Source organism: Canis lupus, chromosome 7 (assembly GCF_048164855.1).
Source record: "Canis lupus baileyi chromosome 7, mCanLup2.hap1, whole genome shotgun sequence".
NCBI classification, from domain to species: domain Eukaryota; kingdom Metazoa; phylum Chordata; class Mammalia; order Carnivora; family Canidae; genus Canis; species Canis lupus.
The window spans coordinates 28,633,003-28,656,955 of NC_132844.1; the positions used below are offsets into that span (position 1 = coordinate 28,633,003).

The 23,953-nt window shown below is 35.5% G+C and overlaps 1 protein-coding gene across 13 annotated transcripts in view; it reads left to right on the top strand.

The window, feature by feature from the left end:
• The window catches only part of SNAP91 (synaptosome associated protein 91), a 139,880-nt gene that overhangs the window by 105,129 nt on the left and 10,798 nt on the right, over positions 1-23,953 (top strand). For 7 of the 13 annotated variants that reach the window (XM_072832187.1, XM_072832188.1, XM_072832186.1 and 4 more), the window contains 5 exons: positions 35-118; positions 7,939-8,073; positions 9,727-9,876; positions 13,985-14,015; positions 14,884-14,995. In XM_072832187.1, coding sequence (XP_072688288.1) covers positions 35-118; positions 7,939-8,073; positions 9,727-9,876; positions 13,985-14,015; positions 14,884-14,995 — 512 coding nt within the window. The remainder of the gene's footprint in view (positions 1-34; positions 119-7,938; positions 8,074-9,726; positions 9,877-13,984; positions 14,016-14,883; positions 14,996-23,953) is intronic. The other 6 variants (XM_072832192.1, XM_072832195.1, XM_072832193.1 and 3 more) reach the window with 2 other exon arrangements.

Below are 23,953 nucleotides of genomic sequence, written 5' to 3' on the forward strand. Positions count from 1 at the left end.
TTTACTTTTTTGCTGCACAATGGATAATGGGTAGATGCATTTGGAAGTAGTGCTTCTGAACCCCAACCTGCACCTCAGGCTGCTTCTAGTTCATCAGCATCGGCAGACCTACTAGCTGGTAATTAATTAAATTAAAATAAAATGGTATTTTGTGAAAGTTAAGTTTGGATATATCTTTATGAGTAACAGATATGTAAATTTCAAGGTGCATGTTTTCTTTCCCTTTTGAGACATAAAATTGAAAAACAAAACACTGTGTAATAAAAAGTTATTTCTCAGGATTTTATGAAATGAGTATTTAAAATCACAATTGTATACAAGTCACCCCTGTGGTTCCTTGGATGCTCCTTAATGCCTTACTTTTCAGTACATTTCTTTTTGTTTACTAAAGAAATATTATGCTTATGTAGCAAATTTTATCTTGTATTGACTCTGCCCATTTTTTAAAGGAATTTTTGTGGAAAGATACCATTATGCTTGACAATTGATTCTGTAACATGAATCACTCTAAAAGAAACTGTCATAGATTTCCACCAGGGTTGAAGCTGCCACTATCTATGCCACTTTTTTAACTAGTTGATTTTTTTTTATCTGAAAACCTCTTCAAAGATCACAGTTAACAGAGAGTTGAAGTGTGAAGTAGACTGGTACAAGATGCCTAGGATTATTACTTATTACCAGAATGATATAGATAAAATAAAAGAGGACATTTCAAATACTTATAGATAGTAAAAGTCAACTATCAGTCTTCATTGGAGGCAGGGCAAAGTGTGCTTAATGATAGCCAGATCTAGAAATTACTATTTTTATAAGCAAAGCATCTGCCATATGCAAGACCACAATAGTAAGCTTCAGGCTCAAGTTATCAAACTCATAAGACACTGGCAGCTTACCTCACTCTGACTTGACTTAGAAGGGTATATAACAGGAAGTGCAGCAGTAGCATCACAGAAGCCTCAGATACTCAGATGCAGCTTCCAGTGCCCCTCCCCAGGCACCACAAGGGATGCATTTTGGTCATAATGTTGGCAGGGGATTGATGAGAGTGTGGGTCACATCAGCACAAGGAAGTTGCCATGTTCAGAGTCTCTCAAGTTAACTTTCCTGCTGATCATGTTACCCTTGAAAAGAGTGACTAGGTTTTACTGTTTCATGTAATGAACAGACCTGGCCAGGTACAGCAGGCACAACACATTCATTCTTGGATTAGTAATGAGTAATGACCTCATGAAAGGACCCTGGTCACCTTTCAGTATTATAGGAAGTTTGGTATGAGGTCCAATCTTTTCTCAAGAGGCCAGAAAGGGTAAGCACAGCCCAGCTGCTACCCTTTCTTTCCATCAGTCATTCAGACTAGCTAGTTAGCCATCTTTCTTGGGAGTGATAGCAGTTCATTTGTGTCTGTCCTCTCCTCTTCAGACTCAGACTACCTTGATTAAGTATGATCCTCCTGGTTGCTGAATCCCCTTCATACCAGTGACTGCCAGCTGGTATTTTTCTGAATAGTGAAGAACCAGAGTTACACTGTGATGTCACTGTGGACTTTGGAAGCTGCAGATATGATAAAAGGCAGTGCACTTAACGCAAAACATAGTTGGTTATTTGGGGAAAAAATACTAGCTTACTTGGCTTTTCTTCTGCCCTGGGTATTCTTCCTAGAGTCTTCAAATTGGTCATAAAACCTTCAAGCTCTTATAAAACCAATAACCTTAATTCAGGTTTTCAAGGTTCAGTAATGGGTTTTTAACAGGCCACAGAAATAGCATAGTTTTAAATGGTTATTTAGGGAAGATGACCTTGTCAATTTCAAACTGAGTGTACTGATTATAAGCCTTTGGCTTTGAAGTTGTAATTGAGGTTGAGATGGCACATGAAATCAAATGCTCTCGCTTTTCGGAGAGTTCTAAGAAGTCTTTCGTTCTTGGGGTTACCTCCTTTCTTGCCACAGACCCTAATGAGGAGTTGTAAGACTATCAGATAGGAGCCTGGCAGGAGCCTGGTCCGTCATGTTAAGCGCCTCCAGACTGCAGAGCCACATTGTCCTCAATCCATTTAACCCCCTTGTGCTTCCAGGGCTGAAACCTGAGATCTTTTGTTTCCTAGAGCCAGGAACACTGGAAGTAGGTGCAGAGAGTCTGGTCAAAGCCTGTGGGAAAAAACAATGTTCTCTTCCAATTCAAAGTCAGAAGTCAGCGGCAGAGCCAAGAGATTTGATTCTGGGAGTGAGATAGGGTCTAAAACACACCTGAAACAAACAGGAAGTTTCATCAGCTACTGCCAAATGCAGCATCAGGGACCTCCGTCTCAGCTGCACAGCTCTGTGTATGAGGATATCTCAAAAGGAAAGTACATGAAAAGTGCATGTTAGAACACTTCACCAAAAGCAATCTTAAAATGTCCATCCTGAAATCTTAGTAAAATCGGATAGAAAAGGAAAAATCAGTGATGAAAGTGACCATGTCACTTACATAGGTTTTATTGACTGTACACGTCCCATTTTTTCCACTGCATCATCTTGTGACTTATTTAGTGATGGGAAAGTATTTCGTGCATCTTTTCTTCTTTCTCTGTTTTTTTAAATCTGAATAGATTAATTTTTAATGTAAGTAGGTGGGAATGAGTTTTAATGTCTGGCTTGCTTTACAAACAATTCTTATAATTTAATTTGTACATATTTGAGTCTGATTTACCTGGCATGAGGCCTACTATTCTTTTACCTTATATCCTGATATAAGAGATTTTAAATTCTAATTTTTCTAGGTCTTAATTGTTTGGGCTTGTTTTCTATAGTTTTTCTGTTTTGCTTATAGAAAAATGTTTCTCATACTTGTTCAGGTAACAAAACAGCAAGAATCCATGTTCTCATTAAAGAATATCATAGAATATTAATGTAATATTATACTATGAACTAGAAGCAACTTTCCTAGCCAAAAAAAAAAAAAAAAACCCTGCTAATGTACACAGTATAAAACCCCAGTCACATTTGTATATTTAATCTAGCTGACCTTGGCTATTTCAGAGTTTTCAAATTGCCCAGACATTTGTGTTAAATGAATATCAATGGTAGAACAAATATTTGGGGCACTGTGTTATGGTAATTTACAGTGAAGCTTAACATGTGTTAGTTATACTTGTATGTGTATCTATGGGGAGAGAACAGTTAAGTCCACAAGCTGTTGAAATAAAAAGGAACTTTTTTTGTTGTTGTTTTAGGATAAATGAACCCAATCATAGATAATAAGTCTACAAATATCAGATTGAAAGTAAGAATTTGAACCAAAAAAGAGAAAAAGTTGTATTTTGTGAGTATTTAGAATCTTCTATTATTCACTTTCAGCAATAAAACTATTTTGTGAGAATAAAAGAAAAATAATACACATATATTGTAATGGAAAGTGTATTCTCTAAAAGTAGCATTGGTTGCTGAACAAGGGCTCTTGCTCCTCCAACTTTTTTTTGAGGGAATAAATTTACATATATGTAACAAGGAAATAAATAAATAAATAAATAAATAAATAAATAAATAAATAGTATAATTAAATGTTTAAAATGATTTTTAGAGATTTTAAACCAAAAATTAAGAATCATCTCAAAATTGGGGAGGAAAGCTTTGCCAAAAATTTGTATATAATTTAAAACTAGAAAACAAAGACTAAATGGATAGTCTTTTAAATTGGGCATATCTTTCATAAAAACTGGTTATTCTTCTTTATTCAAATTTACCACTAGAACTTTCAAATAATACCAATTCCAGAATTAAATTGTGCATGAAATATCATCTGAGTCATCTTCTACCCTGTAAGTAAAAATTTCAAGTTCTGTTGGTGTATCCAAAGTGGTTAAACTAGAGACTATTCTAGAAAAGACAGCTGTTTTGACCAATAAGAACGGGCTTGAAGAATCTCCAAATCATTGAGATTATTGGTAGGATGCAAATATTATCCAGATCTGGGATAGTCTTACTGGAAACATGAAAGTTTGTATCAAATAAAAGGAAATATTGTTTCATGCAGTGAACAATAAAGCTCTTAAATTCCTCTTAAGATACACCACCTGAAAACTTAGATGTCTGAAATATATAGATTACTGGATGACAGATGTAAAAATGGATTCTTAAGGGAGATTAGATGTTTTATGCCTGACTTCTCAGGTTGACAGCAAGCAGGAAAACCATGTTCATCCATAATAGACACAATTCTAGAGTGACCGCACCATAAATTTGTACTAGTGTAGGAATGTGCCACATCCTATCTTTAATTCCAAAGGCAGAAAATAATATGGGCCAGTCTTATGAGACCCTTTGTAGTTTTGCATTCTCTGTTAACCATGACTTTTTAGCAGAACCAAAGAGGTCTTTGAACTGATTTAAAATATAAAAATGTTCAGGGTGGAGTTAATAACATAATATCCACTGAATGGGAAGATGTACAGAGAACCAACTATTTCATACTCTAAGGGGGTGGGGGAAGCTGTCTGAAACACGTCAGACAAAGGCTATTATTCCTAGAAATATTGACTATCTCAGATTGATCTTAGAAAATGGAATTTGTTAACAGCTGACTATATTACAGGGTAAGTGAGATGACATCATCTTTAACATATTTGAGTGTGGGGGTGGTATGTGGGAGTGTGTATCTACCAGTAGGTTTAAAATTTCACTCTCCTGACCCAAGTGATATATCAACTGTGACTGTCAGTTTTGATATGTCTGTTAATAGAACGTCCTTAAGTGTGTAGGCTGTTCCCTTTAGAAAGATAGATTCATAAGATCAACTATCTGTGACAAAAGAGTGTGTCTATAGATGGTTGAGCACTTGAAGAGAGATGGAGATTCAGTTATAGCGTAAGACAGTCCAAATATGCCTGCAGGATATCTGGAAGCCTATGATTGTTACCTTCAACTCCATAGAATATCTTTCTTAATATAATTTAGAACCATATAGAAAGATTAGTGATTTGGGTTTTCTTGTTACGTCTATTCCAGGGCTCTAAAACTTTTCACTTAACAGAAGGAGTTTCCCTTGTTAATATCTATAATTTTCCTGTTTAACCCTTCATTTAGAATACAGCAGATTTTTTTTCTTTGATATAATCAGTTGGTTATCTTATATCACTTTATAGCTTTTTAAGTAGTTCAGATTTATAAGGGCACCTACTTCATAAGAACTGAATTTAATGGGGAAAAGTCTTATCTTTCTAGATCTCTCTCAAGTTCATAATCCTGCAGGAAAGAGTATAACCCTGGAGTTACTCCCCACTATGGAAAAGAGGCCATGAGTAATGTGGTAAAGAGCCCAACCTCTGGATGATTCCTGTGTGGAATCCTGGCTTTTATTTGCTGTCATTTGACCTTAGGCAGATTACTTAACTTCTCTGGCCTCAGTGTCTTCTTCTGTGAAACTTCACAGATTTGTTGTGAGGATTAAATGAGCTAATGTATGTTTTGGTTTGAACAAATAAACCTGTTTTTGTAGGACCAAAATGATTAAATATTTATTAGCGATCCATATGGTTCATATGGTTCAATCTAAAAAAAAAAAAAAATGCTTAGAATAGTAACCCTGCTGGTATTTAGTGAGCCTCATGCCAGTGTTGGCTTTTACCCTTCACTTTCTTAGAGAAGTCATTAATTTTTTTTCATTATTCACCTATGAATGTGATCTACTTATCTCATGAAACTCAGTAGCACTAAGCAGATGAGCCTAGTGTAAATGCTCATTTTTCTTTTTCTACTACTGAATCTTGGGTGGCATCCTTTCTTCCACTCGCAGAAAGACAGGCTTTAAACAGATGATCAAAAGGCTTTTTCCAACACTAATATGCTGCAATTGTAGAATAAATTGTCTCTTCTTGGTCCAGTTTTAAGAAACCGAGAGTCAAGAACAGTTGTTTGCACATTCACCTATTACAAAGAGAACCACACCACAGAAAAATTACCTCAAGTAAGCACAGCCATATTCGAACTTGAGGTGTGTGATGTTTCCAAGAAGTCAGCATCAGCATAACCATCAATCTCCTTAAAACCAATCTCATCCACAGAAATAATTACTTCTAGCCTATCTTTGCTTCATAGTATTAGTTCTTAAAGATCTAGAGAATGTCTTTTGTTCATTTAGGAAATTTACATAATGCCTATGTCACTAAAATACTAAAATCAGTTCAGGTAGCCACTAGGAGCTTTAAAGACCATCCTCTATTAGATAACAGTTTTCAAATTGCATTTTTAATACATATGCAAGAAAAGCCTACACTTGTGCCATTATCAATGTCTGGGAGTAATACGACTGTTATTGCCTGCTTTAGAAAATAGCCGGAGAATTTCAGTGGAAGTCATTTTCCAAATTACAAACTAGTTCTATAGAATGAAATTTAAGGATTTTTTAAAGCATTCTTTGTTTTTGCAAGAAGTTTGTAAAAAAGAGGAGATGTGACTAGATTAGAAGGAATATTTATACCCAAACAATATAGAAGAGACTTTGGAAATAAATTCTTTGATAATAGAATATCTTTCAGTGTCTTATTAAGAAACCACTGCCTTCACTGGTTGCTTGTTTTGTACAGAAGCAGTACAGAGTGAACTTTGTTTCTGCTTCTATCTGATGTTTGAGAGAAATTACTTGCTTCCAGCCTTCAAAAGGTAAATAATTTGAAGTCTGGTTACCTTACAGTGGCCTTTGATTCCTCTGTACCTTTTATATTCAGAAGTGTCTGTATGCAGTAAAGAGTAATTCCATGTCTTAGGCATTGTGCTGAATATTGGTGAAAAACAGAAGACACAGTTCCTGACACCAAAAAGCCATCCCCAGAGTGGGAGCTTGCGGATGGAAATAAAGACATGTGATGGGAATGAGATGGAGAGATGTATCCAATACGGAGGACACAGAGGCAGAGCATGTAACTCAAGCATACTTGGAGTCAGGGGTGGCATAGCTGTGGGTGACAGTATCAGTCCAAGAGGCCCTCCTGGAGTGGGCATCTGACTCCTCATGAGGTGTTAGGGAGGGAGAGGGGGACAGAGACAAAAGAGCTTGATTGCTATGCAAAGGAATCTGCATTATATGAATCTGAAAGTTATGGTAGTAAAGGACTTTAGACAAGTAACTTTATCAGTGTTTTCCATCCATCCATCAGTCTAGTTGCACAGCAGAGATTAGATTGGGGGAGGTCCAGGGTAGAGGCAGGAAGCCCCTCTGGGTGGCTGTTTATAAATCCTGAGAGCTAATGTGAAGGAGCCCAAATTTAGCAGCAGTGGGACTAGAACATGTAGGAAAGATATTAAGGAGGATTTGGTGGCAGAGTTCCTGCATATTTGTCTGATTTTTTTTATTATACTGAGCCAATGCGTACAACTAAGCATTTTCTAGCTTACTTGGTATTGTGACTTGAAGAAACAAAATTTTAATATAATAGGATTATCTCAGTTTTAACCCTCCTGAGATTTTTTTAAGTTTTATGTAGTTCTGTTGTAATAATAGGTTTGGTTGCCACAGGTTCTCTTAACAAGGGTATATATTCTTAAGTGCTATCTTATTTCTAATTAACTTTAGTCTCATTAATACATGACAAAACTGGCAGTTCCCAGAGAGGAGGTTCGGAGGGGAGGGGTTGTGAAATAGGTGATAGGGATTAAAGAGTACTTATGATGAGCACTGACTAATGTATAGAATTGTTGATTCACTATATGGTACCCCTGAAACCCTAGTGTAATATTGAATGTTGTACTTGAATTTAAAAAATAAATGAAAATCTTTAAAAAATATATGATAGATACCAAGATACATGAAAAACTTTTTAAAAACTAATTTCCCAGGTTTTACTGACTTCTCGTCTATCTATATTGATTCAGTCTCCTATGACTCTTCCTGTCTGTTTTTCTGGCCTTTAACTACCTTTAGTTATTTCCATTTATATTTTTCTGGGACTGTTTTTTTTCCTCAGGATTTGGGGGTTCTTTTATGGCCCCTTCTCCATCACCAGTGACTCCAGCTCAGAATAACCTGCTACAGCCCAATTTTGAGGCAGCTTTTGGAACAACGCCTTCAACTTCTAGCAGCAGCTCCTTTGATCCATCAGGTGAGGCAGTGATTTTCAAATGTTCTTTTCATTTATTCTGATTGTAAAATAGCCCACCTAAGGTTAGTATGATATCAGGAAACTTATAAGCAGATATTGAGTGACGACCTGGTTTTAAAACTTTAATGAATCTCTTATTCTGTATTTTAAGTATATATTTTCAGTACATTTTGGAAGATTTAAGGATAACCTGTAATCCTTTTCTGTGTTTCTGTTTCAATTTTTAGCAGAAATCTAACAACACACACACCATCTGTTTGCATGAGCTTACATGCACGTGGTTTAGAGATGGTTAAGGGAAAACAAACACTTTATGCAGTATCTGAATGTGTGGACACTCCCACTGCCATTGCTTACACCCTCTGAAGCTTGCATGGCCCTCGGTTTTATGAAGTTGGGACACAACTAGTATTCTCTGCCTGCCTTTAATCTTTCATCCTGCTGTCATTTTGTTTGTATTTTCTTCCATTCTACTCTTCCCATGCTGGGTCCTTACTACAAATTTTCAATTGGTGAGTTTTTGGCAATTAAATGTGTTTCAGAAAACACCCTAAATATACCCCTGCCTGACAATTTAGTTGCTTCTCTTGCCAGTGCCTAGTTGAATGCTATCCTTTTTCCACTTTAGAATTATTGTACAGTAGTGCTGATGGTAAATATTCATACTTTTTAAAGGAAAATTAACCACAAAAATTTTGACATAAGTATTAGCAACAATTCATGCAAATCCTCTGAGTCTATATTTTGAATGGTCTTTCTGTATTTTAGGAACTAAACAAGTGGTAATTGGTTACATAGTGACCAGGAACCATCAATAATAGCATGATTCCTAATAGTTAAAATAGTTTTTCCTCTAAACATTCCTTTAAAATTAGAACCAAAAATTACTGCTTATAATGAGAGGGAGGATCAAAACTTTTACTTCTAAAATATGGTCAGCTGTTTTTCAGATACTTACTACTAAGTACTGCCCATTAGATCAGGTTTTATTCTAACACTAACTTCTTAGGAAACTAGGGGATCCAGTCTTCTTTTCTCATGAAAGAATTGTTTTAAAGATAAGCATTGTAGAGGGAAAAAAAGATAAGCATTGTAGGATTTGAGAGTAAATTATTTAGACTTTGCTGTTAATTACTATCATTTTCAATAAAGTATTTTAGTGATTGTGTTTAATAAGAGTATCAGTGGCTACCACTTAACTGAGTCCCTATATAGAGCAATCATTATTATAAAGACATACTATTATCTAATTTAATCTTCACAACAAAACTATGTGATAGCAGTACCCTCCACATTTACAGATGAGGAAACTAAAGCTCAGATAGTCACTTTCTCAAAATCACACAGCTAGTGAAGCATGCAACTAAATTTGAGCCTAATGCCAACTGCAAAATCTGTGCTCTTTCTTGTACATTACACAGATTTTTTTCTCATCTTTGTTTATGTTGACTAGTATTTCTGTACTTTATGAGTAGACATATGTTGAAATGTTCTTCTTGGTGTTAGAGTAATAAAAAGTGTGATTCCATGCCTTCCTTTGTAAGATTGTATATTCACTTGTTTTATAGTTTTTCAGAAGATAATTTCCCTTTAATTTTGCATATGGCCTTTTTATTTTTCAATCATTCTGAACCTGGTCTATTTGATTTCCAGTGTTTGATGGTTTAGGCGATCTACTGATGCCAACCATGGCACCAGCCGGGCAGCCTGCACCCATTTCAATGGTTCCACCTAGTCCAGCAATGGCAGCAAGCAAAGCCCTTGGGAGTGACCTTGACTCATCTCTTGCCAGCTTAGTAGGCAGTGAGTAATACAGTTTTTGTTTTTTACTGTGTCATATGTGAATTTTTTCTCTATCTTTTTTATATATGTACTTTTTTTCTGGATTCACTAATGGTTAAGTATATCAAGGAGTAGATGGAAATTCTTAGTGCGTTACCCAGTACAGTTCCTTGGAAGATAAACAGTTGCGGTGCCATTCATTGTCTCACATGTAGTACCTATGCCATTTTTAATCTAAATTACTAAAGTTATAATTAGAGAGCATATTCAAGTATGAAACCAAGTACATTATGTATAGTAAGTACTTGATTTTTCATTTCACTTGGAAATAAGAACATAGGGTAACTTAAATGTTTAAATATTGACAATTGGGAGACACTGGGTGGCTCAGCAGTTGAGCATCTGTGTCTCTCATGAATAAATAAATAAAATCTTTAAAAAAATATTTAAATTAATATTGACAGATGAATGTCCATGTGAATTTAAGTTACTCACTGAACAAATATTTATTGAGTACCAAGCACTCTTCCAGGCTCTAAAGATAAATCAGCAAACAAAACAGGTATAAATTTCTGTTCTTATGGTGCTCAGGAAGGGGAGAAATAAATATTTACAAATAAGTTCTATTGGGGATCCCTGGGTGGCGCAGTGGTTTGGCGCCTGCCTTTGGCCCAGGGCAGGATCCTGGAGACCCGGGGTCGAATCCCACGTCGGGCTCCCGGTGCATGGAGCCTGCTTCTCCCTCTGCCTATGTCTCTGCCTCTCTCTCTCTCTCTGTGTGTGACTATCATAAATAAATAAAAACTTTAAAAAAAAAAAAAAAAAAAAACAAATAAGTTCTATTGTATGCTAGGTCATAAGCATTATGGAGGAAGAAACAGACCAAGCAAGGAGGAATGGGAATGCTGCAGAGTGGGAGTTAGAGCAGGTCTCACTGAGAAGGTACAATTTGAGCAAAGATTTGAAGGTAAAGAAATGAACGACATGGATATCTGAAGGAGAATATTTGCTTGCAAAGGGGAGGTAGTCAGTGCAAAAGCACTGGGACAGAAAACTGCCTGGCATATTTAAGGAACAACAAGGAGACCAAAGACTGGAGATGGACAAGTGAAGGAGAGAGTCCTAAGAGATGAGGGCAGCTGGTATAAAGACTGATCTTTTCTTTTAACTCTGAATCTGATTTTTCATTAAGGTGACTGGGTTCACCATTGCAGATACCTTTGACTTTTCTCAAGGCTTTAGAAGGTCCTTTATAGAGACTTTTTTTTTTTCCTATGCATTATCCAACGGATATATTATTGTTTCCTATTCATTGTCCCTGATCTGGGCATCCATGAAAATACTTTGATGACACCCATGGAGAGGTTACTTGAGTATTTCTTCCTACTCTAAAATTTCATGTCACTGAAGGATAGTTGGCAGTGGTAACTGCTTTTGCTGGCACTACAGTGTATCATCCAGATTCTCCTTCAGAAATAAAGGATTTATACCTCTAGCTGCCAAGAGTGTATTTTTTATTGTAAAAAGTAGCAAGAGAGAATATTTTTGAGTAATTAAATTGCTCTGTGTCCTGATTATAGTAATGATTACATTAGTTCATGTATTTATCAAAATTTATAGAAATGTAAAAACCTACACCCCCCAAAAAAACCACTGATTTTTACTATAGGTAAACATTTTTTTTAATTAAAATATTTCCCAGGGTGCCTGGGTAGCTCAGTTAAGTGTCTGACTCTTGATTTCAGCTCGGGGCATGACTTCAGGGTCATGGGATCAAGCCCAATGTCAGGCTCCACACTGGGCATGGAGCCTCCTTAGGATTCTCCCTCCCCTTCTCCCTACCACTTCTCCCCACCACTTCATTTAGAGAGAGAAAGCATTTTCTCTCTCTAAAAATAATAATAATATAATAAATAAAATATTTAAAATATCTTACAAAACTGAAAAAAAATTAAGTACTCCCTACCAATATTCTAGTTTGCTTTTTTACAGAAAATGACAGGCTGAACCTAAAATTCATGTAGAAATACAAGGAAGCCAGAATAGCCAAAATTCTAAATAAAAGAATAACCTTGGAAGATTCACACTTAGTCATTTTAAAACTTAATACAAAGCTATAGTAATTAAGATAAGTGGTACTGCTGCATAGGGGTGGGCATATATCTCAATGGAATAGAATGATAGTCTAGAAATAAACTTATACTTCTGTGGTCAATTGATTATCATCGAAAATGCCAAGATTGTTCAATGGGAAAAGAGTTGTCTTTTCAACAAATGGTGCCGGGACAGCTATTAGATATCCACATGCAAAAGGGTGGAGTTACATATCTTACCTACTCCAAAATAATTAATTTACAGTGGATGAGAACTAAATGTAGGAGCCCAAACTTTAAAACTCTAAGAAGAAAATGTATTAGTAAATAAATCTTCATGACCTTGGATTGGGTAATGTTCTTAGATATGACACCAAATCTTAGGTGTGAGTAATAATCTTATAATCTGTACAAAGCACAAGCAACAATAGATAAAAATAGATAAATAGAACTACATTGAAATTTAAAAGTTTTGTGCTACAAATTACACTATCTAGAAAATGAGAACCCACAGAATGGGAGAAGGTATTTGTAGAACATATATCTGTTAAGGAACTTATACCCAGAATAAATAGAGAATGAATACAACTCAATAATGAAAAGACAATAACCCAATTTTAAAATAGATGATTTAGATAGACATTTCTCCAAATAATATAGCTGTGGCCAGTATGCACATGAAGATACTCTACAGCAGTCATCTGGGAAATGGGTATCAAAACCGCATGAGATATCACTTCTCACCTATGAGGATGGGTATAATTGGAAAAGACAACCAGCATTGATGAGAATGTGGAGAAATTGAAATTCTCTAACATTGCTGGTGAAAATGTAACTGTGGAAAGCAGTTCGGCAATTTCATCTAACGTACCCGTAGGCAGAGAGTATACCAGGTGACTAATCTAAAATGCTCTTCCCCCATCTCTGTCCAGCTTTGCGCAAATCATACCTTCTTCATGAGGCCTTCTCGAGTGTCCTGTTTAATGCTGCCTCTCACCCTCATCCTACTCAACCAGAACCCCCATACCTTGCTCTTCCTTTGCTTTTTCCTATGGGCTTTCTTATTACCTTCTAGTGACTTACATAATTTATTATTTTGTTGTTTCACCATCTAGCTCACCCTATTAGAATGCAAATTTATCTAGGAATCAGTTCTTTGTTTTCTTCACTAATATATCCCAAGTGCTTGGAACATTGCCTGACATCTGTAAAGGTTCAACAAATACTTACTGAAGTATTAAATGAATTGAGATTAAAGTAGAATGAGTAAGCCAGTTGTGTCAGGAGTCCCCAAGACCACCTTCCCATTCAGAGATTCACTAGGACCCAGAAGACTCAGCACATAGTTATACTCACACCTAAGATTTATTACAGCAACATAGTAAGGACACACAGCTGAATCATCAGGGAGAAAGACATGGGCCAAGTTAAGAAGAATCCACATACCGACTTCTTTATGCTCTCCCCTTCCCATGAGGGGAAGAGCATAAGGAAATGCAGCAACACGTGTGATGTTTCTGCCCTGTAGAGACTCCACACCCAGGGATTTTTTTGAATGCTGATCATGTAGGCAGTCTGTGCCTAATGTGTCCCAGAATTTCAGTCTCGCAGAAGGAAAAATGCAGGTGTTCAACATGAACCACATTGTTTGTACAAACAGTTTAGACAGAGTAAGCCACCCTTATCATTAGGAAAAGTATTATCTCAGTATAGAGAACAGTTTATTAAGCGAGGTTCTCAGATGTCAGGCACATAGGCCTTTCTAAGAGAACAGTCTCAAGTCTGTTATGTTTACTCTTTCCTAGACACCAGTTGACATTAAAATGTGATCCTTAAGTATAACGTGAAGTAAAAGAAAATGTTAGGATTTCTGAACGTGTTTCCTAACATAGTTTCTCCTTTGTAAAATTGAATACAGTCATTCTTAGGCAAAATATGGACTTTTTCTAGGCCTCTGACTCTTTGATCTCTTAAATGTCATATCATTTAAGCTGAGTATAGAGGTTTGAATTCTGTTTTCTTTTATCCTTTTATAGATCTTGGAATTTCTGGTACCACATCCAAAAAGTAAGTGTTTTTGAAACTATCTAGTTTCCTCATGACAGTGTATTTACATTTATTTGAGACTAGTAAACTCATTGGAGTAATAACTCACTCTCAGGCTAAGCAGTTTCAAAATTGGTTTTTATTACATTCTGGATTTTTGTTTTTGTTGTTATTCTACTGGAACCTTCAAACTGTTGACTCTGCAATGAAAAGGGGCAATCTATTTCAGTCTCCAAGACTGTCACTAAGTTATAGCTAGAACTACTTGGGAATTATGGTTTGAGTGCTTTAATAGATTTAAATTCTAGAATCATTACACTATTCCTAGCTTTTAAAAAGTCTCCCATGGAGGATCAGCTTCAAGGAAGGATAGTAAGAATCATCAACAATGTGCCCTTTTTTTAGATGCACATTTTAACATTTCTAAAATTGGGATGCATTTTACAACAGATGTATCTTACAGTCACTGTAAGGCAGGTTATAGTCATGATGTAAAACCTTCTGATGGGCCCTCTCATGCTTAGAAGTGTCATTATGAGTGAAACAAAATAGAGATATTTGACAAAGTATAGGTTTACAGTATTTATGATACACTGTTTGGAATTTTTAATAACCAGTGACTAATTCAGTTGAATTTTGCGGCACATTCTTTCATTGGAAGTGATAGGAAATTCCTGTTACCATTGAGATCCAAACTCTAAATGATTTTTTTCCAAATGCTTTTACACTTTCTTAAATACAATATGATGAGACTTTTATAATTTTTAGCCTATTCTCTTAACAACTCAGACTGCTTCTAGCCCCACATTAAAGTATCTAATGAGCCACACACACTCTTTTCTTATTAGTGTGTTAATACTTGTCTTTGTTTTTGCATGCTTGATTTTAGGGGAGATCTTCAGTGGAATGCAGGAGAGAAAAAGTTGACTGGTGGAGCCAACTGGCAGCCGAAAGTAGCCCCCGCAACCTGGTCAGCAAGTGTCCCACCAAGTGCACCTTTGGTATGTAGCTACCAAGGGCCAGCCAGGGCAAGTTTGCCAGTTTCTAAGTATATAGAACAGAGCGTGCTTTAATTTTGCTACTGACGTATTTTGTCACCCACATGAAAGGAACCTGAGCAAGATACAATATTTATCAAAATGCAATTTTCATTGACTTTCTGTTTTAATAAAGATTGTGACCTATTCTTTATTTTCATTGTTTTAAAATGGTATTTATGCTTCTTTATATATCAATTCTGTATTTGCACATAGAAACAACTTTTCAAAAGTCTTGACCATCACTGATCATTACCTATGTTTTTATCTCATTTCTTGTCCAAGTTATCTGATTGTCTTAATAAGTAGGGAAAACATTTTTTCTAATCAGAAAGATTGGGCAGTTTGCTATTGTGTAAGTGGACTTTGATTTTAAAGTCCACTTCTGCTTATCATTTTTTTAAATTGAAACTACCAACACCATCTTTTCTATAAAAATTAAATAGATTTCATTTTTGTGTATTATATCTCAACTAATACCATCATTCACTCTGTGAAAGAGCCTATCACTGATAATAAAGACTAATTATTTTGTGAGATTTGCTACCACAAAAAGGACATTTTCAGGGATGCCTGGGTGGCTCAAAGGTTGGGCATCTGCCTTCGGCCCAGGGAGTGATCCTGGAATTCTGGGATCAAGTCCCACATCGGGCTCCCTGCATGGAGCCTGCTTCTCTCTCTGCCCATGTCTCTCCCTCTCTCTCTGTGTCTCTCATGAATAAATAAATAAAAATTTTTTTTTTTTTAAAAAAGGACATTTCCAGGATAGGAAAATTTACTGGTTTTTTTTTTTTTTTTTTTTTTTTTTGTATGTGCCCCACTTTTTGCAAAAACGTGGTCATCACTGTTTTCCAAGCTTATTTGTGATTTTTCACCTTACTCCCTCCAACTGTCTAAACCACAGTCTCCTCTAAGGCTCTCTTGAAGCCATCCTCTCCTTGTTGCCTGAATTAATTCCTAACCATCACCCACCAACCCCAGCCAAATAAACATGAATGGTAGTGAATTAATATGAATTAGAATATAAACATTATAGATGCGATTAAAAATAATTATGATCCATAAATTAATTTGAATGCTTGAATTTTAGAATTTAAAACATGTTTTCTTTTAAATAACCTGATAAATAGTAATATTTTTATATATAAACAGTTTTATTACAGTTTTATAAATAAAATGTTTAAGCCAATCAGAAAAAGGCCTTCTGAACTAAAATTTACTGCTAAACAATACTAGCAGTATTAATCAAATTACAATTTATACCACAGTTTCTATAAGAAAAAACATTTTGTGCTCAGTCTTAAGTTCTCAAAACCTGTTCTCAAAACCTGTAGTCTCCCCATCCAACCCCATGTTGTTAGTAAGAAAGAGGGAGATTTAAGGACTAATATTCTCTGCCTTTGGTGAGCTCAAAGTCTGAAAGATCTTAATTTTAAGGAGTAATTTCTAACAAATAACAATGAGAAAATCGCCTATCTTATCTAGGTATTTATCTCTTTAAATATTTCTTTGCATTATTTTAAAGCAGTGTTTAAGAGGACCATATTTAGCTATAAAATAAGGAGTTCCGTTTTAATTTTACAAAGGATACTTTGTAGAAAACTAGATCTCTCTTAAACTGACCTATGCCGACCATATATTGTCCAAGCTAGAACTCATTTTGAGAGTGAAAGGGAGCATATAATTATTACACTGGACCTCAATCGTTTACTTGTAGCTGGTAGCCCAGATAGATCCTGGGACCATAAGCAGATAGTTGTCTGTCTTAGGGAGCCACACTCCATTCTCAGAAACAGAAACCTTTGTTGGGGATAGAGGGAGAGAGATTCAATAAATGTAATAGGATCCCTAAAGAAAGAAAGAGGGGATCCCTGGGTGGCTCAGCGGTTTGGTGCCTGCCTTCAGCCCAGGGCATGATCCTGGAGTCCTGGGATTGAGTCCCACATCAGACTTCCTGCATGGAGCTTGCTTCTCCCTCTGCCTGTGTCTGCCTCTCCCTCTCTCTCTCTCTCTCTTTCTCTCTCTCTCTCTCTGTCTCATGGATAAATAAATAAAATGAATGAATGAATGAATGAATGAAAGAAAGAAAGAAAGAAAGAAAGAAAGAAAGAAAGAAAGAAGAGAAAGAGGGAGGGAGGAAGGAAGAGAGAGAGAGAGAGAGAGAAAGAAAGAAAGAAAGAAAGAAAGAAAGAAAGAAAGAAAGAAAGAAAGAAAGAAAGAAAAAGAAAGAAAGAAAAGAAAGAAAGAAAGAAAGAAAGAAAGGAGAGAGAAAGAAAGAAAAGAGAAAAAGCTTCTTTAGAACCGATCTTATAAATCTATGAAAACCACATGTTGACATTAAATCTCACAGTTTATATTATCATTACCAAATTAAAAGAACTAATTTTTCTATTCTCTTTTATGCAAAATTAAAGAAGCGCCATGTGTTCCTCTTATCACCCCACGTTGGCCTCCTCACTGGGAGTGGAGCCTGCTTAAGAGTCTCTCCTTCTCACTCTGTCCTCCCTCCTCTTTCTCTCTCTCTCTCTCTCTAAAAAAAAAAAAATATATATATATATATATATATATACACACATATATATATATATTAAAGTTGGAAAATTTTAAGTTGGATACAATTTTAAGTTGGAAACCTTCCTTGGTCTACGCGTCTCCTGAGATCAAGACTTTAACCATACAAGGTTAAGAATTCATCAAATACTTAATTAACAGCTGTTTTGCTTCTTCAGGACAACAGGGCTACTAATTATCTGATGGGCAAGCACCATCACTGAGAAAGAGATTCATATTCTCATTGTTTTTAAAACTCTGAAACTCCTTATTTTTATTTATAAAGAAGACCTTAAGTTGTTAGTAATTAACAACAACTCCAGAAAGTAAAAGACAGCATGCTTTCGCATAAAGTATCTTTTCTGTGGAAAGAGAAACTAGAACAACAGAAATAATTTATCAGGAGGGCAGAGTTACCGGGTAGTTCTGTTTCTTTTATTTTCCTTGACATTATAGGCGACAATATAAAGGCGGTCAAATGCAGAGTTATTTTATCTGTATCAACTCTCAGTCTTAGATGCAGCCTATGTAAATTCACTGCCCTTTATTTATCCCATTTCCTGTGAAGTTCTTTTTTTTACAAAACTCTGGCTTTGCTTTTAATTTAAGAGATTATTCCGGTTTATTATGTAAGAAGGTCTCTGGCTTCTTCCCTCCAGTCAGTTCTTTCATAAAACATCTCTTCCACTTTCCTATTACTTAAAACATGTTTGAGTCTCTTTTTCTAAGAATATTCAAGAAAAAGAAGAGGGACGACTAAAATAAAACTTATGCCTCAGAAGCAGCAAAGCAGTGTTTCCGTATTTCCTGGTAATCTGCAAACTTCTTTCAAATAGGAGATGAAAGGGCAGATGGGAGAGTGAGCATCCTTCTATTGACTTTTAAAGTTTCTACTGATAGACAAGAGCTAAGGTTACTCCTCCCAGTTTGTTTCAAATTTCTCACAGTTGCTGCTTGGAGGTGCAGCTTTAAAATTTGTCAAGAGTACAGAGCTCAAATTAGATCTAAAAATCTTAACAGGACTTGAGCACTTGAAATATGTCTGCTGGCAGGGTTCTGTCTTCATAGCCATCAAGAGCCCTGTGTTTCCAGGGCTACTTCTACCTATTTTCGTATGCAAACAGACCTCTTTAAGTTTTCATCACACAAACTGGGAAGGTACTAGCAATTCAGAAATACATGCATTTGACAAGAGACCTCAGAATCCACAGTTCTTTCCCTAAAAAACAACCAACCTTTATATGCCTACAGAGATGAAACATTCAGTTGAATGAATTCAGTTGAATTCAGTTGAATGAATATAATACCTGTAGTATAGGGGAGGAAAAATAACTTTCCCTCTCACTTTCTGAATTCTTGGCTGAGACTCCTGTAATAAAAGACAGGTTAGCAAGAGAAAAACAGAAGTTTATTAACATGTATACCTCATGTATAGAGGAGATGCCCAGGGAAAAACGAGTAACTCCCCAAGGTCATCTAAGCCATTGGCTTCAACACCATCTGCAGCTGCAGACAAGAGGAAGCAAGCTGTTCAGTGGCCAGTCTGGGGGAAGTTACCAGGAAAAGCAGGGTAATCTAGAGGTAAGATTTGTTGTGTAGATTTCAGGCAGCGTCTTCTCCATTGGTATAATCCTCTTGTGATGTAGTCAACCTTCTCTTCCTGGTACAGTGGGAGAGACCCTTACGAATGGAGATTTCCTTTGTAATATAAATGCCCCTTAACAGAAGTTTAACTTCTACTCTGTTTTCAGAGCTTCTCCTGCATCTGCTGTTTCTCAAAATAATATTTTGCCAGAGAGGCATACTTAGGGATGGCATATTCTGCTACACTTCAGTATTTTCTTTTTTTTAATTTTATAGGTAAAATTTGCATAAACATTATATCTACCATCTTCACAATTTTAAAGTGTACCGTTTAATGATTTTCAGTATATTTACACTGTTAAAAAAAATCACTATTATCTAATTCCAGAGTATCTCCATCACCCCAAAAAGAAACAGTCACTTTCCAGTTTCCTCATCTCCCTATCCCCGGGCATCTAATAATTTACCCTGTTTCTATAGATTTGTCTATTCTGGGTATTCCATATCATCAGACTCCTATAATATGGAGAGGTTTGTGACTGGCTTCTTTCACTTAGCACATTTTCAAGGGTCATCCAAGTTGTGGTATGTATCAGTACTTCATTCCTCTTTATGGATGAATAATCCATGTTTTAGATATGCCAAACTCATCAACTGATAGGCAATTGTGTCATTTCCACTTTTTGGCTGTGATGAAAAATACTTGTATTATTTGTCTAGAAGTTTTTATGTGAATGTATATCCTCAGTTCTCTTGGGCATATACCTAGGAAAAGAATTGCTGGCTCATGCCTAACTCTGTTGAGCTTTTTGAGGACCTGCCAAACTTTCCCACAGCAGCTACTTCATTTTACATTCCCAACAGCAATATGTAAGGTTTCATTTTTGGATTGACAAATGATGTTGAGCATTTTTGCATGTGCTTCTTGGCCACTGGTATATCTTTTTTTTTTTTTTTTTTTTTTTTTGAGATGTCTTCACATCCTTTACCCATTTTATGATTGGGTTGGCTTTTTATTGTGAGTTCTAAGAGATATATATGTATTCTGGATACTAGATCCTTATTAAATATATGACTTGCAAATATTTTCTTACATTCTCTGAGTTGTCTTTTTATTTTCTTGATAGAGTGTCTTTTGATAAATTTGATAAATTTTGATAAACCCCAACTTATCTATTTTTGCTTTTGTTGTTTGTGCTCATAGTATCATATTTAAGAAACTAAATCCACGGTCTCGAAGATTGACACTTATATTTCTTTCCAAGAGTTGTACAGTTTCATCTCTAACATTAGCTCTCTCACTATTTTAGACTTATTTTCATGTATGGTGTGACATAGGGGTCCAGATTCATTATTTTGCATGTGGAAATCCAGTTTTCCCAAAACCATTTATTTAAAAAAATGTTCATTTATTGATCTTGGCATCCTTGTCACAAATCAGTTAACCATAGATATAAGAATTTATTTCCAGACTCTTTATTCTGTTGTATTGATTTCTATGTCTGTCTTTATGCCAGTACTATCATGTTTCGATACAGCTTTGTAGTAAGTTTTGAATCCAGGAAGTATGAGTCCTCCAAATTTATTCTTCTTTTCCAAGATTGTTTTGGCTATTTTGGATCTCTTGCATTTCCATGAAAGTTTTAAGTTCTGACTGTCCATTTTTCCAAAAGTTGAAATTTTGAAAGGGGTTGCACTAAATCTATAAAGCCATTAGGAAATATTTACCACTTTAATATTAAGTTTTCTAATCCTTGGACATGTCTATTTAAGTTTTTTTATTTCAACAGTGCTTCAACAAATTGTTTGGCAGTGTTTCAACAAGTCTTGTCCTTTGTCCTTTTTTTTTTTTAATTTAATTTTATTTTTTTAGTAATCTATATCCAGCATGGGGCTCAAGCCCACAACCTTGATTGACATCAAGAGTCTCACACTCTTCCAACTGAGCCAGCCAGGTGCCCCCAGTCTTGTATTTATTTTCTTAATTTTATTTCTAAGTTCTTTATTTTTAACACTACTGTAAATGAGTTGTCTTGGTAATTGTATTTTTTGATTATTCATTGAGTGTACAGTGATCACTGAGTTTTGTATATTGATGTTGTATCATGTAACTTTGCTGAACTTGTTTATTAGTTCTGATGGTTTATTTTGTATATAGATTCCTAAGGATTTTCTGTATGTAAGGTAATGCCATCTACAAATAGAGATTGTTTACTTTCTTTTTTTCTTTCTAGATGTTCTTTCTTTCTTACCTGATTGCCACAACTAGAACTTCCAATACATTTTATCTTATTCTTAAGGAGAAAGCTTTTAGTCATTCAGCATTAAGTATGATAGCCATGTGTTCTTTGCAGATACCCTTATTCAGGTTGAGGAGTTTCCCTTATATTTTTAGTATGTTGAGTGGTGTTTGTTCGTTTTGTCCTGAATGGGTGTTGGATTTTGTTGAATGCTTTTTCTGCATCTAACGACATGATTATGTCGGGATTTCTTACATTATGATGTATTATTACATTGAGCCAACCTTACATTTCTGAGATAAATCTCACTTGGTCATGAGACGAAGTATAATAATTTTTCCAACATCCTGCTAGCTTTGGTATGCTAGTATTTTGTCAAGAATTTTTGCAACAGTGTTCACAAAGGATATTGGTCTATAGTCTTCTAATGTCTTTGTCTGGCTTTGGTATCAGGGCAATACTGGCATCCAAGAATAATTAGAAAGTATTCCCCCACTTTTTTTCTTTTTATATGCTTCAGAAGGATTGATATTAATTCTTCCTAATACATTTAATAGGATTCATCAGTGAAGCCATCTGGTTTTGGGCTTTTCTGTGGTGGAAGTTTTTTATTGTTGGCTATAATCCCTATGCTGCACCTTTTTTTTAAAGATTTTTTTTTTTTTAATTTTTAATTTGAGAGAGAGAGCGTGCTCAAGAGAGCACAAGGAGGTGAAGGCAAAGGAAGAGGTAGAAGCAGACTCCTGGCTGAGCAGGAAACCCAACACAGGACCCAATCCCGGGACCCTGGGATCATGACCTAGCCAACAGCAGGCATTTAACCAACTGGCCACCCAGGTGCCCCTGCTGCACTTTTTTTTTATAATTAGAAGTTTGTACCTCCTGATCTCCTTTATGTATTTTGCCTCTCCCCTCCCACCTCTCCTCTAGCAGCTACCAGTTTTTCATATGTAAGAATCTGTGTTTTTATTCATTTGGCTTGCTTTTTAGATTCCACATTTAAGTGAAATCTTATAGTATTTGTCTTTCTCTGTCTGATTTATTTCATTTAACAGATACTCTGTAGGTCCATCCATGTTGTCACAGATGGCAAGATCTTTTTTTTATGGCTAATATTCCACTTCATATTATCATCTGTCAGTGGACATTTTAGGATGCTTCTATATCTTGGCTATTGTAAATAACTTTGCAGTAAACATAGGGGTACATGTATCTCTTTGAATTAGTGTTTTCATTTTTTTTGGATAAATAGTAGTAGGATCACTGGATCATATGCTATTTCTACTTTTAATTTTCTGAGGAACATATATACTGTTTTCCACAGTGTTTGCACCCATTTATAGTCCCACCAACAGCACATGAGAGTTCCCTTTTCTCCACATCCTAAGCAACATTTCTTATCTCTTGTCTTTTTGGTATTAGCCATTCTGACAGATAGGAAGTGGTATCTCATTATGGTTTTAATTTGCATTTTCCTGGTAGTAAGTGATTTCGAGCATCTTTTCACGTATCTGTTCACTATCTGTAGATCTTCTTTGGAAAAATGTCTATTCAGGGCCTCTGCCCATTTTTGATCAAATTAGTTTTTTTGGTGCTGAGTTGTATAAGGTCTTTATATATTTTGAATATTAACCCCTTATTGGATATATTATTTGCAAATATCTTCTCTCATTCATTAGGTTGCCTTTTTGTTTTATTGATTTTCATTTAGTTTCCTTTGCTGTGTAAAAGCCTTTTATTTTGGTGTAGTCTCAAGCTTATTTTTGCTTTTGTTTCTCTTGCCTGAGAAGACATATCCATAAAAATGTTGCTAACAAGGCCAATATCCAAGAGATTGCTGCCTGTGATTTCTTTTAGGAGTTTTATGGTCTCAGGTCTCACATTTAGGTCTTTAATTCATTTGAGTTTATTTTTGTGTATGACATAGGACAGCGGTCCAGTTTCATTCTTTTGCATGTAGCTGTCCAGTTTTCCCAATACCATTTATTGAAAAGACTGTCTTTTCTCCCTTTGTATATTCTTGCCTCTTTTGTCATAGATTAATTGACAAAATAGGCATGGGTTTATTTCTGGGCTCTCTATTCTGTTCATTGATCTGTGTATCTGGTTTTGTGTCAGTGTCATACTGTTTTGATTATCATAGCTTTGTAGTTAATCTTCTAATCTGGAATTATAGTACTTCTAGCTTTGTTTTTCTTTTTCAAGATTCCTTTGCCTATTTGAGGTCTTTTTGTAGTTCCATATAAATTTTAATATTATTTGTTCCTGTTCTGTGAAAAATACTATTAGTTTTTTTATAGAAATTGCATTAAATCTATAGATAGCTTTGAGTAATATGAACATTTTAATAATACTAGTTCTTCCAGTCCATGAGCCAGGGTCTGTCTTTCCATGTGTTTGTGTCTTTTTCATCAGTGTCTTATTGCTTTCAGAGTATAGATCTTTCATTTCCTTGGTTAAATTTATTCCTAGGTGTTTTATTCTTTCTGGTACAATTGTTTTCTTAATTTTTCCTTCTGCTACTTCATTATTAGTTTAGAGAAATGCA